Consider the following 17,378-nt stretch of genomic DNA (forward strand, 5'->3'; position numbering starts at 1 on the left):
TGGAGAATATCGGGATATATTCTGTGGAACAAGATTCTTTGATATTTCTGTATGTATTTAAACCATTGTGGTCAGTGTTCCCCACCAATGAGTGGGACATTTCTATGGCAATATTGGATTTTTATAAGATTCTTTTCATCATGGAAGTGCATTGATTTGTAATTTTAAATGCAGTAAATGTTAGTTAGTGCACACATTAGCCAGTATATGTCCATATCCGTATCACCCATCCCTATGATCTACTTATACTAAATGATTTGTTTCTTCAATTTGCTATCTTTCTTTTTTCGAGTACTTTGAGGTGGCAGGTGGTCAAAGAAAATAAGTAATTTGAAAACATCACTAATAGAAAATGTTAATTATCAATATATAATATACAATATATATATTTTTTATTACTTTTGGACCTTTGATCAATCATTACCACAGAACTATTACAAACTTCTCTTACTTAGTTTTCTGAATGATTCTAGTAACATTTGTGTCTTGATTGTACATTTACTCAACTTAAAAGAGTTTGGTCTTTGGTGTGCTCTAACAGAACAGATTGTGTGCTATCATGTACTGCGTGATGATGTCATGCCCATTTCTAACACCTCCATGGATGCAGTGTGTTGTCAAGTTAACAAGTCGGATCAATGAATGGTGTGTTTAATTCATGGAACGATATTCCATGATCAAACCTCAGACCGTCCTGTCCGAGGCGCCAGGCTGCGCTCTGCTCTGAGGGAAGAGCTGAGGATGATCCATGAAAAGATGGAAGCCAAGAGGATTGCTCGCATCGCTGTGGCTGAGATCAGGGCCTTCCTCGCCGAAGAGGAGGAGGAGAGGGAGGTATCCTGGGCGCTGAAGGTGAAAATGCTGGAGGCTGCCCAGGAGCAACTGAGGGAGGAGAGGAAGAGGGAGGCAGAGAGGGTGGAGAAGGAGAAAGAGGAGAAGGAAAGGGTGGAGAAGGAGAAGGCAGAGAAGGAAAGGATGGAGAGGGAGAAGGCAGAAATGGAGAGGGAGAGGGTGGAGAAAGAGAGGATAGAAAAAGAGAAAGCAGAGAAGGAGAGGATGGAAAGAGAGAAGGCAGAAATTGAAAGGATCAAGAGGGAAAAGGCAGAGAAGGAAAGGATGGAGAGGGAGAAGGCAGAGAAGGAAAGGATGGAGAGGGAAAATGCAGAGAAGGAAAGGATTGAAAGGGAAAAGGCAGAGAAGGAAAGAATAGAAAAAGAGAAAATGGAGAAGGAGAGGATGGAAAGAGAGAAGGGGAGAATGGAGAGGGAAGCAAAGGAAAAAGTTGAGAAAGAGAGGTTGGCTCAAGAAAGGGCAGAAAAAGAGAGGCAGGAGATGCAGAGATTGGCCAGGGAAAAGGCCGCCAAAGAAGAGAGGGAGCGACTAGAACGGGAGAGGGTGGAGAAGGAAAAGATGGAGACAGAGCGCCTGGCCAGGGAACGAGAAAGAGCGGCCAAGGAAAAGGCGGAGAGGGAACAACAGGAGAAAGAAAGACTGAAAAGAGAGAGGGCTGAAAAGGAGAGGGTGGAGAGGGTAGAGAGGGAGCGCATTGCAAAAGAAAGAGAAAGAATAGCCAGAGAGAAAGAGAGGATGAATCGAGAAAAGGCAGAAAAGGAACAGCTAGAGAAGGAGAGACTCCAGAAAGAAAGGATTGCTAAAGAAAGAGCAGAAAAGGAAAGGCTGGAGAGGGAACGCATTGCTAAGGAAAGAGAAAGAATAGCCAGAGAGAAGGAGCGACAAGAGAAAGAACGAATTGCCAAAGAAAGAGCAGAGAAAGAAAGACTGGAGAGGGAACGCATTGCTAAGGAAAGAGAGCTAATAGCCAGAGAGAAGGAGCGACAAGAGAAAGAACGAATTGCCAAAGAAAGGGCAGAGAAAGAAAGACTGGAGAGGGAACGCATCGCCAAAGAAAGAGAAAGACTTGCGAGAGAGAAACTGGAAAGGGAACGCATTGCTAAGGAAAGGGAGCGAAACACAAGGGAGAAGGAGAGGATGGATCAAGAGAAGGAGCGAATGGCCAAAGAAAGAGCAGAAAAAGAGAGGCTAGAGGGAGAACGTATTGATAAGGAAAGAGAACGTATTGGCAGGGAAAAAGAACGAGTGGAAAAAGAAAGACTTGCCAGAGAAAAGGAAAGGTTGGAGAGAGCAGCAAAGGAGAAGGAAGAGAAGGAAAAGCTGGAGCGGGAACGCATTGCCAGGGAAAGGACAAGAATCGCTCAGGAGAAGGAAAAAATAGAGAAAGAAAAAGCAGCTAGAGAGAAAGCAGAGAATGAAAGATTGGAAAAGGAAAGGGCAGCAAGAGAGGAAAGGGAGAGGCTGGAGAGAGAGAGAATCGCTCTGGAAAAGGAGAGGATCGAACAGTTGAGAGCAGAAAAGGAAAAGCTGGAGAAAGAGAAAGCGGCGAGGGAAAAATTTGAGCGTGAACGGTTTGAAAAGGAGAAAGCAGCTCGAGAGAAGGAGCTGTTGGAGAGGCAGAGGCTCGCAAGAGAAAAAGCTGTTCGCGATAAGATGGAGGCGGAGAGGCTAGCGAGGGAGAGAGCAGAGAGAGAACCCAAGGCTGTGAAAGAAGGAATGAAGACACAAGAGCATCTCGACAGGAAATCAAATGCCTCACAGCTGACACCTCCGAACACAGAGGAGAAAAGTGACAGATTGGCGAGTGCATCAGCGGTCAGGAGAGAGAAGAGTGCAACAGAGGAGAAGATATCTGTGGGTGGGAAGAAGAAATGACACGTGCTACAATGCTACAAAGTGTCTCATATATGGTGCTAGAACTCTGATTAGCTGCAGGAGCCCATCTTCTACCGTGACAGTGAAAAATAATGTTAAAATACTTCAACTGTCATCTCTTTGCTTGTCTGAGCAGGTGAATCCTTGTTTCACAAAGTAAAGAAACACATTCTGTCGTTTCTTAACATGGTGTTCTGATGTAGACTGCTGGTGCAGTGATAATAGTTTTGGTTTTTGTTTTTTTGTTTTTTTAGTTTTGGTTATTGTCAAATGTGTGCAGATAAAAAGGGAAGTGGCTCAGGGGCCTTTCAGACAGTCTCTTTTCTATCATTTGGAAGTGTTTCACTTTGCATGTTTGGTTCATATAACTACAAGTCTTTTATTTATATATTTAAAGTAGTTCTTTTATTTTGGTGAAAAAAACATGTAAGCAATGTCAAAGAGATGTCACATTCTTCTTTTGTCCAACCAACAGCCCAAAACCCAAAGACTCTTCATGTATCATGAATGACAAAGAAAGCAGAGAGATAGTTATACTACGTTTTTGCTCTTTTTAGTTTGTTGCATTGTGTTTTCATGTATTTTTCTCTCTCATTTTCATAAGATTGTCTTTAACTCAGATTTTCCTTCCTTACACTGGAATCTCGGTAACTCCACTGCTGTAAAACGCTTTGTAGTATTTAACTTAGTTAACTGGGTTATGAGCATTAGTTAACTGTGAGTCTAGCAGCGTGTCTTTTAAGGAGAAAAACCGAGTTCAGCGCTGATATATGCAGTCGGGCGGAAACTGAAATGTTTCACTCACTGAACACTGTATCTGGACACTGGACAAAGATACACATCAGTTTATCTTTTGCTTTATGCACCATGTGCCTTGAGCACAGGGCTTGATTGCATTTTTCTTGTTGCACGTAATTACCCCAACTCTAAAATATTTTTTTCCCTTCAAAATGTTAGAAAATCTTAAATAAATTGTGGCTTTAAAAGAGACATGTTTGTTTTCCTTCTTGATGTAACTGAAATATCCAGATAGCCTCGTATGCAGCCAGTGCTCCAGGGTAAACCCATTTTAAAATGTGTTCTCCAGCTAAAATGTCTCGAAGAATGAGTAATGAACATCACATCCTTATTCTAGTCAATGCTATCTCTCTCCACCAAAACTTCCTTCTCTGTTCGCTCTCACACTCTGGGGTCGTGTCAACTTGTGTTTTCTTGCCAAATAATATTATCAGGGCTATCCCGACCTCCTCACCACTGACTGTGTGGGGGTTGGAAGTTTGCTTTCCTTCAAATACATAAAATATGTAATAATATAAAGATTTTGGTTGATTATAACACAACCTGCTGTTTTCTTTAAGGCGCTGTTACACTTCACTGTAAACCAACATCAGTTAGGAATATTTTCTGCATGTTGTAACTTTCTTTCTCATACTAATTTTAAGTCCTTCCTTTTTTGATAAGATGCACAGTCTGAGTGTGGAAACAGAGCTCTGTGTCAACTTTTTACTTCCAAGAAAAAAATTTTGTGTATTGTTTTTAAAAAAACTTGAAAGACATTTCAATTAAATGCTCCAGTAAGTGTGTTATTTGATGCCAGCAAAAGCCAGCATGACAACAGAGGCTAGATCTGTCAGACTATCAAACCGCAGTACTGGTATGTAGAACTGAGCACTGGGTTTTACTATTAAGTTCAGTGGAAATTTGGCAGCAGCTGACAGTATGCAAGCAGGTCAGATTCTTACTGGGAATTCACATCAGATGTGCTGTTAAAAGGCTCATTTGTTCAGCTGCGAGCTCTAGTACAGTGTCACTGCCTTCCACGATTGACTGACTGGTTTGATTGCCCTGCTCATCGTAGCTCTACAAGCCCACAGTGAAACCAGACAGCCACCTTGATCCATCATTAGAAATGAACTGAATGCATTCATACCAGGAGATCGGTGCAATGTGTAAAAACTATTCAGATCTCATACTTAAGTTTAAGTATTATGTATACTAGTGCCGGTGTAGGAATACTCTCTTATGCATAAAAAGTCCTGGATTCAAAATTTTAGTATTAGTATCTGAACATACTTAAAGTACAAAAAGTAAAAGTACTAATTTCCAAATATTTATAAATGCATTAATGTGTGTATTACTCAGATGTTAAAGTAACAATGGGCCTTTTATTTTACTTGATTTATTTACTGGTGGGTAGTTTATTAATGTTGCCAAGTGATCAATAAAGTTTTATCTTTAGCCATAATAATACACTGTAATGTACTTGCTGGTCATATTTGGTTGCATTATTAATCAGGATTTACAAAGTAACTAAAGCTATCGAGTAAAAAGTACAATATTTACCTCTGAATCGTAGTGGAGTGTAAGTGTAAAGTAGAAGAAAATTGGAATACTCAGGTTAAGCAAAAGTTTAAAATACAAGTCAGTGTGGTTTGTTACAGCTGATAAAGTCTGATCTGTGACTGACTACCGTCCGTCTGTTGTGGGTTTCCCTTCAGGCTTGATTATTTGTTCTTTGATCAGATATTTGATAGTAAGTTTAACATTTGACACAGATCCACTGAGCCGTTTAGTGTATTTCCGTTTTATTTAAAGTCTTCCATCACCACTCAGCCCTAGAGACTCTGATGTGTGACACTGTGTCTGACTTCTAACCACTGAACAGGGCTAAAAGAGGTGGAGGCACCAGATGTGGGAGATTCACCTGAGGACAAAACAGGTGAGGGTACACACACACACACACACACACACACACGTTGACAGTAGTCCTCTGGGTCTGCTGTCTGTTGTCTCCCAGATGGATACCTGATACCTGAGAAAACCATGCAGCAGGTGTTTCACCTCATTCCCACCAGTGAGTTCAGACCTGAGGGTGCGTCTGCCTCACTTGTCCTCTGATGAGTGTAACTCTGATCCCAGATCTGCGTCAGACAAGTCTAAAAACTGTGTCAGAGAGTCTCAGACAAACTGCTCCACCCTGCTTCACTTTCACAGCAGGAGCTGCACAGTACAACCAGTCTGCCGACTATTGTCATCTGCTCCGCTGTAGCTCAGTGTGTAGAGTGAACAGCTTTTTACAGCTGTGGTCCAATTGTTTGTGCTGGATGAAAGTGTCCTATACTTGATGTGTGTTGCACAAGTTGGATTTAAGTTGTGTAACTGTCACCCACAGTTCATCATTCAAATAATTTATCAAGCGCACATTCAGTGGTTCTACGTTCTCAGAGACTGAGGATTTGTTGCTTTTGTTGAAAACTTCTTTATAATTTTTTAAGATTAAGTTATGACATTTCAAGACATTTAACAGAAAAGAAGGTTAATCAATAATTCAAAAAACAACTGAGAGATGAATTGATATATTTACCCTAATCACACGCCTGTTTATTAAACTAGAGGGCACTCTGTGTTGCTGTAATTTACAATTATTGGTTAAGTTATAAAAGAGTTGAACATTTTAACTTCAAGTTGAAATGTTTTTAAATTAAATATCCTTCATCTCCCATGCTTTAAAAGAAACCACTGAGCATTTGGCAGAAACAACCAATCAACAAGCTGCGGAGCCACGGGGAGCTGTATCATCCAAAACAGCACCTGAGGAGACTGCATCAGGTGTGTGGCATGCATATATCTTACTGTGTATTCTTACAACTAAGACCCTCATTCAAAGACCCTTTGAATTCAAGACACCAGTAATTAGATCTTATTTCTCCGTTTCAGAGAGCGGCCCCTCACCTGTGCACCCTGATGATGAAGGTATGCGGTTTGTAAGACGAATAAGATATTTCTGCAGGTCCATGACGTTCTTTCTTTGTATCTGCACCCACAGACAACACAAATAATCGCAGGAGAGGAAACCACTTGAACTTAACTACTCTGTGCTCTCTCTAACTGATCAGCAGATGCGACTATGTGAGCGGCTGTGATGTTTGAATGCAACTTTTCCTTGTTGAGTTTTGTTGTGCTTCAGATTATTTGCTTGTTGTTTGCTTATGTATCTGGATGCTCAGTAATTTGCCTGTCATGTCCTCACTGCTGTCTGTCTTCACTGTGATCAGATGACCTGTCTGTGTCTGATCCAGTCCCTAGATCTCAGGACGTGGAGTCTGAAATCCAAGGTTGGTCCTGCAGTCACTGAAGCTTAGAGGCTGCCGCACCTTGTGTTTGAATGTGTGTCTGTGATGTTTCCTGCATGTCGAGTGACCTTTCAGTCTCATCTTGTTCTTGTGGTGGAGTCTGAGCTTCATATTTGCTTTCTCTTTGTTTCCCGGTCAGTCTGAAGCATCGCCTGATGTTCAGTTAACTCAAACATTCTGCTCCCATACATCGTGTGTGTATGTATGTGTGTGTGTGTGTGTGTGTGCGTGCCCTCATGTACGTGTTTTAACCTGTGTGTTTTGGGATCTCCAGCCGCTGTCCCTCTCCCTCCGCTGGTGGAAGAGAACTTTGTTCCAGGTCAGTTAACACAGTCTTAATAGCCTATTTCTTGTCTTCCTTTCTCTTTATTGACACATATGGCCTTAATGATAAGATGTGTATTCAAAAAGACGACAAGTCAGCCAATGTGGACAGCATGATAAGGCTGATACTCACTTTGCCCGATTCCTGCATTATATCTTTGCGATTCACACAGTTTAAATGGAAGTCTGTAAAATGTGTCAAATTTGAAACAGCCTGCTGTCTTTTAATACCTTCAATGAGTTTTCAGTATTACATAAGATCCAGCATCACTGTGTTTCAAATGGCTTTCGGACAGCCTTCTTGATGGCTCATTCCTTCTTCCATCTGGTGATTTCTGTCATCCGCTGTTAAACTGTTGAGTGTAAGCTTTAACATACACATGTACACGTCCTGTGTTTCTAACAGATGATCCTCGAGACAGCGCGCATCCTTATGGTGAGTAAAGTCTCTTTTTCTGTGTCCTCTGCTTTTACTTTATAGTTTTCATCATTAATCTTTTCTGCTGTGTTGATGTTTTCTTTATCTCTTTATTTCAGAGGAACAAACTGACACCATAGACACAACTGGAGGTGAGACCTTTACCTTTGCCTGCAGGATTATATAGAATTTATGAGCTGTAGTAGCAGTAACAGTACTAAATGCAGTAGCAGTAGTTGTAACAACAGCAGTATCAGCACAATAAGCAGTAGTAAAGACTGTAGTAGTAACTGTACAGTAGAGTAGTTGGGCTGCAACCATTGACTAATATGTTGACAATTTTCTCAATTAATCAGTTAGTCTATAAGATATCAAGAAATTGTGAAAAATATTCCCGCAACCCAAACTGACATCTGAAAGTGTCCAAAACCCCAAGACTCTTCATTTACTATCAGAAAATCTGCATTTAACAAGGTGGGACCATCCAAAAGTTTGACATTTTTGTTTGAAAAATGACAAATTGATTAACCTATTATCAAAATCGTGGCCAAAGTAATTTAAAAACAGGTTACGTTGGCTCTGATACAGCATCCTCTGTCTCCCTGTAGTGACCACTGTGTGCTCTCACTCAGTGTCCCGCCTTGACACTGTCTGACTGAAATGCTTAAGCACCTCAACATTGTACTTCAGTAAACTGGACTTAGTTACTTCCCATCACTGGTTATTCTAAATTTTTACTAATAAGCATCCATATTGGTCAATCCCTTGTCGGTATGTTTTGGTGCAAACAGCAGCTGTGGATAAACACTGAACTGTTGATGGTGTCTTCTGTGTTTTTTTTCGGTTGCAGCTCTGGTGGAGGAGCCGCCGCCGCAGGAGAGTGTAGGTGAGTCGAACATAGTGTCAGGGTTAAAACAGATCACATCATTTGAGGTGGCAAAGTATATTTTCCAAAGTGTTGAAATATATTTATTTTGCGTTTTGTTCAGCCCTGTTTACTTAAACACAGGTTTAAAGAAGAATGCAAGCAAATACAGGCTCTTTGTTCTAGTTTTATCTCAAAAATCTTGTTTTGCAGTTGTGGCTTTAGTATAATCAATTATCAAGCATTTTCACTGATATCGACATTTATGAGCTTTGTTTGCTCTGATAATATATGAGCGGTGTTTTATGTGGTGATGACACTACTCATAATAATAAGCCTTAATATTTCCTTTCCTTTTCTATTTGTTCTATAGTGGAGTCCACACAATACTTAACAAGCTCCAAATTCACACAGGAAGCAGGTATAGTATGAACTGTCTGAATTTAGTGCCTTAAATATGGTTCATTGTTGACATTGGTCTAAAATACAGTTGAGGAAATATACAAAATGTTGCTTTCCCTGAACACGCAGCTACTTAAGCAACTTTTTTTTTTTTAATTTTAGGATGGATTTGATTAAGTATTTTGGAAAGGAACCTCAGTGACTCAGTGACTGGGTCACTGTAGAGGAATTCCTGTAAAAACCAACTAGAAAACAACATCAGCAAACAAGAAGAAAGAGCTTTTTATGTCCTAAAAGTGCTCTGACTTTTCTCAGTCATTGAAGTGAAGTTCATAATAGTATTGTTTATGTGCTGTCAGAACCAGCTGTAGAAGCAGAGAACCAGTCTGAACCACCAGTAGAACCAGAACCACAGAGTGAAGCACCCAAGGAGACGGAGCGTGCTCCAGAAAGTGACGGTGAGGGCACCCATATGCACACACACACTCATTTATTGTTCATGTAGTATTTGGAAAGATGCTAAAAAACATGACCATAAACATGGTCATAAACACCATGAACATATGCCACACGTGCAAATAACTTTAGCATAAGTAAAAGGGTGTTGGTTTGTAGAGAAACTGATGTTTGTTTACATTCTAAAACTGTCTCTTCAGTAATTTTCATCTGCACACGCTTTGTTTCTACTTAGTTTGCAGACAGCACAGTGGGACTCAATCAGACGTGTGTTCGGAAACACTTTTATTATTATAAGACATGCCCTGCAGGATATAGCAATTGATGTCCGTTACACCAAAGTGAAACCAACTGGACAAAGATTGTTGATTCTTGGTTCTGCGACCCCAGAATTCACTGTTGAAATATAGGCAATCCTCTCAAGGCTGGCCATGGATATGGTAATGCTCTCATTGACATTGGAAGCTAATACGTTGCAGTTATGTGACTGTTGTTATAGGAAATTAGCATATTACCTTTAAGTAGTACCATAACACACAAAACACACAAGAGCCCTTCTGTCAGCAGCAGGAAAACACCACCACCTACTGGCCAGTAGTGAGATGACAGTTTTGCCACATTTCACCATGAGAGTTTACTGTAGAATTTATACTACTTTGACATCTTCTTCTTCACGGCGCACAGGTTTCATTTTCACTGCAGTGAGTGGTAGTACCTTAGAAGGATGATTTGTTCACAGCAACCAATTTCCACAACAGCAGGGACATTCATGGTACCCAAAGGATATTTCTGTATGATTTTGGTGACCCCCAACCTTCCTTCTAGCATCACCATCTGAGCAAAAGTTTCTGATCACATCTCTGCTCCCTAGGATAAAGGAGGAGGATAAATCTGTTTTTGATGTAATGACCACATGACCTTTTCAGTTCAGTCTTTAACTAAAACACACTAATTGCTAATGTTAGATCAATTTTGTTCACCTGACACATGATGTATAGGTTATGATTCTTTTTCTTTTCACTTATGTCATTAAACCAAATTGTTGTTCATCTGTGACTGAGGTGAATATTAAGTGTTAACTCCATCTCTCCTGTGTCATAGAAACAGCCGGGAAGCAGACTGAAGAGAAGGTTATGGAAAAAGGTAAATACTGACAAAGATTTGAAAAGACAGGTGAAAAATATACACCAATCAACCATAACATTATTACCTCCAACTTAATATTGAGGAGGTCCCCAAAACATCCCTGACCCGTTGAGTCATGGATGCCACTAGACCAGTAGGCCTGCTGTTGTATCTGACACCAAGCTGTCAGTCGTCAGTAGCACATCTTTGAAGTCCTGCGTGGTGGGGCCTCCATTGATTGGACTTGCTTATCCCACAAATGTTCAATTAGATTAAGATCTGGAGAATCTGGAGATCAAGTCAACACCTCAGACTTGTTGCTGTGTTCCTCAAATCTTTCTTGAATCAGTTTTGCAGCGATGCAGGGCGCATTATACTGCTGAAAGAGGCCATAGACTTCAGGGAATACTGTTTTCATGAAAGGATGTACTTTGTCAGCAACAATGTTTAGGTAGGTCCACATGAATGGCTGTACCCATGGCTTCCCATCAGAGCTTTGCCCAAAGCATCACACTGCCTCAGCCGGGTTACCTGCTTCCCGTAGTTCATCATGGTGCCTTGTCTTGTCTGGAGAACGGAAACATCCCACAAGAGCTGCACTTTTTGAGATGCTGTGACCCAGTCGTCTGGCCATCACAGTTTGGCTCTTGTCGAAGTCGCACAAATCCTCACGTTTGCCCATTTTTCTGCTTCCAACCCATCAACTTTTTGGACAAAATGTTCATTTGCTGCCTTATCTATCCCACCCATTGCCAGGGGCCTCTGTAATGAGATAATCAATGCTATTCACTGCACCTGTCAGTGGTGATAACATTACGGCTGATTGGTGTGTATTTCCTCTGGGTCGTGTGTTTTATTTCTCTGCTGTTCTTCTTTTTTGTTTTATATCATCTTCTCTTCATCCTCCTTCAGCAAAAAAGAAGAAACCAAAATTGTTGAATAAGTTTGATAAAAGCATTAAAGCAGAAATCGACGCTGCAGAAAAACTTCGCAAAAAGGTACACGTGACACAAATGCCTGTCTGCTTTTCTGCAAAAACACAAACACCTTCATTTAGAGTACATTTAGCTTACATTGCTGTCCAGAATATGTTCCTGTATTTTTGTTCAGTATCAATAATCTGTTTGTTTCTGTAGTTGAGGCATCTCTTACTATGTATCTGTCCTCTTTGTATCAGGGTAAGCTGGAGGAGGCGTTGAGAGCATTTGAGGCACTGGTGCAGCAGTATCCACAGAGTCCTCGCGCTCGCTACGGAAAAGCTCAGGTACTGCACAGTTCTACTGCACAGTACTCCAGTACAGTGAACTGGTACTGCACTGATACTGTATCAGAATGCTGTTACAATAATGAGTGTGTGTGTGTGTGTGGCAGGCGGAGGACGACCTGGCTGAGAAGCTGCGTAGTAATGACATGCTACAGAGAGCCGTCAACAGCTATAGAGAAGCTGCTGAGCTTCCTGATGTGACCTCTGACCTCCTGAGAGCCGCACTGAAGAGACGAGCTGAGAGACAGCAGTTCCTGGGTAACACAAATGCAACCCACAACCTTGGCGTTATTAGCACCATGCTCTTACCAACTGAGCTAACTGTATACAGTGATTGATTAAATACAGTGATGTGACGATCTTAGTGAGTGAGTGAGTGTTTTTTTTTTGGTGTGTCACAGGTCGGATGCGTGGGTCTCTGGCGACTCTGGAGAGGTTGACTCAGATCTTTCCAGAAGACATCAGCCTGAAGAACGACCTGGGTGTTGCTCACCTGTTGCTAGGAGACAACAAAGGTGCCAAGAAGGTGTATGAAGAGGTGTGTATGCTGATAGTTTCACCAAACACAAACATATCTTGTCATGTTTTATGAATGACAGCAGTTTGCTGGTGTTGAAGCTGGCTGTGTGACCTCCGCATTTCGCCCACAGGTCCTGGCTGTTGCCCCCAGCAACGGCTTTGCTAAAGTTCACTACGGCTTTGTCCTGAAGTCCGAGAACAAGATAGCAGAGAGTATACCCTACCTGAAGGTGAACAGACACACAGCAGTTTGTATGTTTGTGTGTATATCTGTGAGGAGCTTCATTCATCACATTTACGTGCACCTAAAGTGCTTACTGAACTGCTACTGACCTTACTTTGGTACTATGGCTCACTGATTTAAGTGTGTGAGATTCATGTGCAGTAAATCATTGCTGCCTGACTGAGAAATCAAGCTGGAAAATCAGATTTTTGTAGTCCCCAGATTAGAGAAGTCAGGTTTGTCATATAAAACGACTTGTAAGAAATCAGATTCATGTGATTAAAAAAACAACACTGCCATCTTCTGTCTCTCCAGGAGGGTTTGGAGTCCGGTGAACCAGGGACGGATGACGGACGTTTTTATTTCCACCTGGGTGATGCCCTGCAGAGGGTCGGAGACAGCAGTGTGAGTAACACACACATTCACAAGTCACATGGCTGCTTACCTGGTATGTTTGTCTCTTAATCCCAAACATTTGAGTGATTTATCAGTCAGTCAATCACAAGATAATTAATAAGTTACTGTTTTGATAGTCAGATCATTTTTAAAAGTTGCTTGGTTGTAGATCATTGTAAACTGAACATTAAAAAATGACAAGCAATCATTTACAATATTCACCTGACTGTCTCTCCAGGCCTATTACTGGTATGAGTTGGGTCACAAACGTGGCCATTTTGCCTCGGTGTGGCAGAGATCTCTGTACAATGTGGATGGACTGAAGGCTCAGCCCTGGTGGACCCCTAAAGAGACCGGATACACCGATCTGGTCAAGGTGAAGTGTCAACGTGTGATTACATGTATACAAGACAGCTTCTTTTTAGTAACATTTTAAATTAGAGGTGTGCACGTGTGTCTTTAGATGCTAGAGAGGAACTGGAAGACAATCAGGGATGAGGCTCTGGCTGTGATGGACCAAAACACTGGATTTTTCATACCTGAGGAGGAGAACCTGAGAGAGAAAGGAGAGTGGGGCCAATACACACTGTGGCAACAAGGTAAACACTCAAATGTGTGTATGTGGCAAATAATTCACTGTTATTCCGTCTCACCTCAGTAAATTCTCAGGACAACACATAAAGAATTTGATAGTTTCAGTATCTTTCAAGATTCAACTTATCATAATAAAGCACAAGCTTGTGAAATGAAATTGGAATTGTAGTCCCTTACGCTTTTCATAAAAAACAAAACATTATACAAGCCAGTGAGTAAATAATCAGATAATCAGTCTTTGGGGTTTGGTTTCTTGATTGGACATCAACTTGGACTCCTGGAACTTTTTCGCTGTTTTCTGACTTTCTGATGAATGAATGACTAATTGAACAGCAAAGCAAATAGATAATAAGAAGTATTAACCGCAGCTCTAAAGAGGTTTGACTGCTTTTTTGTGTTTAGGCAGAAAAGCTGGAAATGCATGTCAGGGTGTCCCGAAGACCTGCTCACTGCTAGAGAGATACCCCGAAGCTACAGGCTGCAAGAGAGGACAGGTATGCGCGCACACACACTCACACACAGACACTGAGCTTGTGAAGCTTCTCATGAAGTTGTGATTTGTCACATAATTCACAGTCGGAGCATTTCTACAGCTTGGATTGGCAGGGAGCTCTCGTGATTGATTCATCAGCACAAAAGATGAACAACTTATAAATAAAAAAGATTTACTTAAACTTCAACCATAACAATGTCATCGCCACTCAGGCATGTTAATATTTAAAACTGACTCCTCAGTATTATCGTGTTTTGATTTGAACCAAAAGGCTGGTAAAAATCATTAACCATTTTTATTTTAAGGTTTTTATTGCAGAAGATATCCCTAAACTCTCCCAAACTGCTTGAATTTAAAACCAAATCTGGGCTCTTAACCTCTGCACCAGGACTGTTTAGAAACATAACTCTCAGTTTAGTGAACATAATCTGATGGTGTGAGCTTGACCAGTGCTAAACTGCTTATGTTTTTTAATACGTGTGTGTGTGTGTTCAGATTAAGTTCTCAGTCATGCAGCCAGGTACTCATGTGTGGCCTCACACTGGTCCCACTAACTGCAGACTGAGGATGCACCTCGGCCTTGTCATCCCCAAACAGGGCTGCAGGATCCGCTGCACCAACCAGACCAGGTTCTCGACTCTTCTTCTCTTCTCTTCTCTGTCTGCGCTCCTCTTCTTTTCTCTCCTCGCCTTACTCCATATTGTTTGTATTTTCCTCATCCTCCTCATTTCATTTCTCCCTCCTCTTCACCACTCTCCTCTTGTCTTCTCTCAGCTCCTGTCTTTTGTCCTTGTCTTATGTCCTGTCCTTCTCTCATCTCTTCATGTAAGTGCTAAACTCTCGTTCTTCTACATGTCACAGGGTATGGGAGGAGGGTAAAGTTCTCATCTTTGACGACTCCTTCGAGCACGAGGTTTGGCAGGAAGCAGACAGTTACCGCCTCATCTTCATCGTGGATGTTTGGCACCCTGAGTTAACGGCGTACCAGCGCCAGACTCTGAGCCCGATTTAGATGGAAATTAACACACCAAGGACCAGCAAAGAAGAAGATAAATCCAGACCACAGACCTGGTCAAGGCGGTTTGACGGTTCGGACTATCCGATTCTTCTCCTGTGGATAAACTGTTAAAAACGCTGACAGAATGAGTCTGAGAAGAATCATATGACAAGTTTGGTCGACGGACTGACTGGGGATTATTTTTGCTTTTTCTATGGATAAACTGCTAAAATTGTTGTAGGATTAAACCATAAGACTGAAGGATGGAAATGAAAACAAAATCACTACTGACTTTACAACTAAACTTTCACCAAAAACCAAACTGAACATACACGGTACTTGTTTTAGCCTTTATTGACCGAGTTCACTGTTTGCACTGTCGTGGATATCCTGTGATGGATTTCAAATTGTATTTTCTAAATCTGGGAATTTTTTTGGAAAAGTTGGATGTCATCGGCAGGTGGGTTTTTTTTTTTTGTTTTGTTTTGTTATTTTTTTTTTTTTGAACGTAGCAACCAAAACTAGCTGGTGTTTCATGTCTTCTAGAGATAAATTGTTAAAACATTTGAACAAACTGAGGGAATCTCCTTCATTACACTTTGAAATGTGTCACAGTCAGTCATGATAATGTTGTGGAAACATTTATGAAATAAGTAAAAAAAAAAAAAAAACGCCTTAATTTTAGCTCAACCTCTATGCATTTCTTCAGTTTATTCAGCTGGGTTTTTAGTTTCTTTTTTTTCCCCCGTCACTTTTGCACAGTAACAAGGAAACACAAGATGTTCTAAAAGATGATTTATATTTATATTAAAAATAAAAAAATGCAGATAAACAAAACAAATCACAAAAGTGTGTGTTTGTTTGTTTGGCATCCACATTGGGTCTTTATGAGACAACTGTGTCTGTTCCAGTTTGCATTTAACTGGACATCATATGTTTTGGTAATTCATTAGCATCAACAGAAGAAATGTGACAAAGCATGAAACCCTTCAGCAGAAAATTTTCAAAACTGAAAATCATCAGTGCAGTTCAGAGGTTTTAATGCAGTATTGAACGTTTTGAAATGGCAAAAGAATTTCACAGCAATCTTGACTTGTGGAAAATCTGCCCCATTCTGTGAGATGTGATAAATATGTATTTAAAGCTAAAATTTATAATTCCAGTAATATTTGACTTAAATTTCAGTAGTGTAGAAGCTGTCAAGCTGAAGTCACACACAGGATCACTGACTACTTCTTCTGTCTGTGATCCTTTAAACCAGCTGCCAACTGTAGTGCAATTTACATTCAGTCAGCAGGAGCTGCATGTGTCATTTCTTTGTAATCATCATCTGAGGTCATATTTACATCAAAGACTCCACTCAACAAATTCTCTGACCCGTGAAGATTGTTTTGTAATTGGAACCAGTGACTGGTTAAAATGCCGATGACATAAATGCACAAACCCGTCACGATCCATCTTTCTGAAAATGCTGAGATTTGGAAAAGTGCTCCTTCCCTCAATGTCTGAGTTTTGTTGACTCTGTGGTTTCTCACATTGTTCCCAGTTGCACAGTGTTGTCAAACAGACCTCAGAGTCAGATGGATTCTGCATCTGTAGCTGCCATTTGGCCCAATTTAAAGTGATAGAGCACACACAAAACCAATGGTGGAGGAAGTATTCAGATCCTTTACTGAAGTAAAAGTACTATTGCTAGACTGTGAAAATACTCTGTTACAAGTAAAAGTACTAAAAAGTAGAAGTACTCCCTTGTGACTACACTGTTTTATATCATGATTAGGTTATTACTCATGCATTAATGTAAAAGCAGGATTTGACTTTGTACTTGGCAGAGGTGGAGCTCCTTTCTCACTGTTTTGTGTACGAATGCAGCTAATGATTATTTTCATTATGGATTAGTGTGCTGATTATTTCTCCCTGTAATTGAGTGATTGTTTTGTTTGCAAAAATTCTGAAAGCAGTGAGAAATGTGATTACAATGAGCCAGAGTCCAGAGAGACGCTTTCATAACGTCAAATCAACAATCCAATCCTTAACATTATTAAAAACACATTATAATTATTAAAATAATTATAAGAAAAAGCAGCCAATCTTCACATTTCTGAAACTAGAACCAAGACTTTTTTGCACCTTAAATTATGTGAATGATTGTTAAAATAGTTAGTCAATTATTATTATTATACTTAATTAATTAATTAATATTCTGTCAACTGATCATTCAACTAATTCATTTAGCTGTACTTGTATATTTTCATGCTTTGAGTGAAAATATAAAATTTGTAAAGCAACTAAACAGATAAATGTAGTGAAGTAAAAAGTGCAATATTTGAATTTTTGTATAACAATCTGAATTTAAGAAAAAGAAATAAATGTTTTATTGTTTTTTTGTGAACTGTTCAAATCGTGTCCCTTCAAAATAAAATTCCCACTGTTCCCAATGAA

The 17,378-nt window shown here is 40.4% G+C and overlaps 1 protein-coding gene across 15 annotated transcripts in view; it reads left to right on the forward strand.

Moving 5' to 3' along the window:
• Positions 1-17,369, forward strand: part of unm_hu7910 (un-named hu7910) — a 32,877-nt gene extending 15,508 nt beyond the window's left edge. For 4 of the 15 annotated variants that reach the window (XM_046370715.1, XM_046370704.1, XM_046370710.1 and 1 more), the window contains 22 exons: positions 5,393-5,446; positions 6,241-6,336; positions 6,445-6,480; positions 6,783-6,842; positions 7,135-7,179; positions 7,591-7,620; positions 7,722-7,754; positions 8,453-8,488; positions 8,841-8,888; positions 9,229-9,327; positions 10,427-10,468; positions 11,363-11,448; positions 11,628-11,714; positions 11,822-11,972; positions 12,116-12,252; positions 12,365-12,463; positions 12,772-12,861; positions 13,091-13,228; positions 13,316-13,451; positions 13,849-13,940; positions 14,435-14,568; positions 14,801-17,369. In XM_046370715.1, the coding sequence (XP_046226671.1) occupies positions 5,393-5,446; positions 6,241-6,336; positions 6,445-6,480; positions 6,783-6,842; positions 7,135-7,179; positions 7,591-7,620; positions 7,722-7,754; positions 8,453-8,488; positions 8,841-8,888; positions 9,229-9,327; positions 10,427-10,468; positions 11,363-11,448; positions 11,628-11,714; positions 11,822-11,972; positions 12,116-12,252; positions 12,365-12,463; positions 12,772-12,861; positions 13,091-13,228; positions 13,316-13,451; positions 13,849-13,940; positions 14,435-14,568; positions 14,801-14,951 (1,880 nt within the window). In that variant the 3' untranslated portion in view covers positions 14,952-17,369. The other 11 variants (XM_046370706.1, XM_046370700.1, XM_046370701.1 and 8 more) reach the window with 5 other exon arrangements.
• Positions 17,370-17,378: the final 9 nt, after the last annotated feature.

Source organism: Scatophagus argus, chromosome 18, assembly GCF_020382885.2.
Source record: "Scatophagus argus isolate fScaArg1 chromosome 18, fScaArg1.pri, whole genome shotgun sequence".
Taxonomy (NCBI): domain Eukaryota; kingdom Metazoa; phylum Chordata; class Actinopteri; family Scatophagidae; genus Scatophagus; species Scatophagus argus.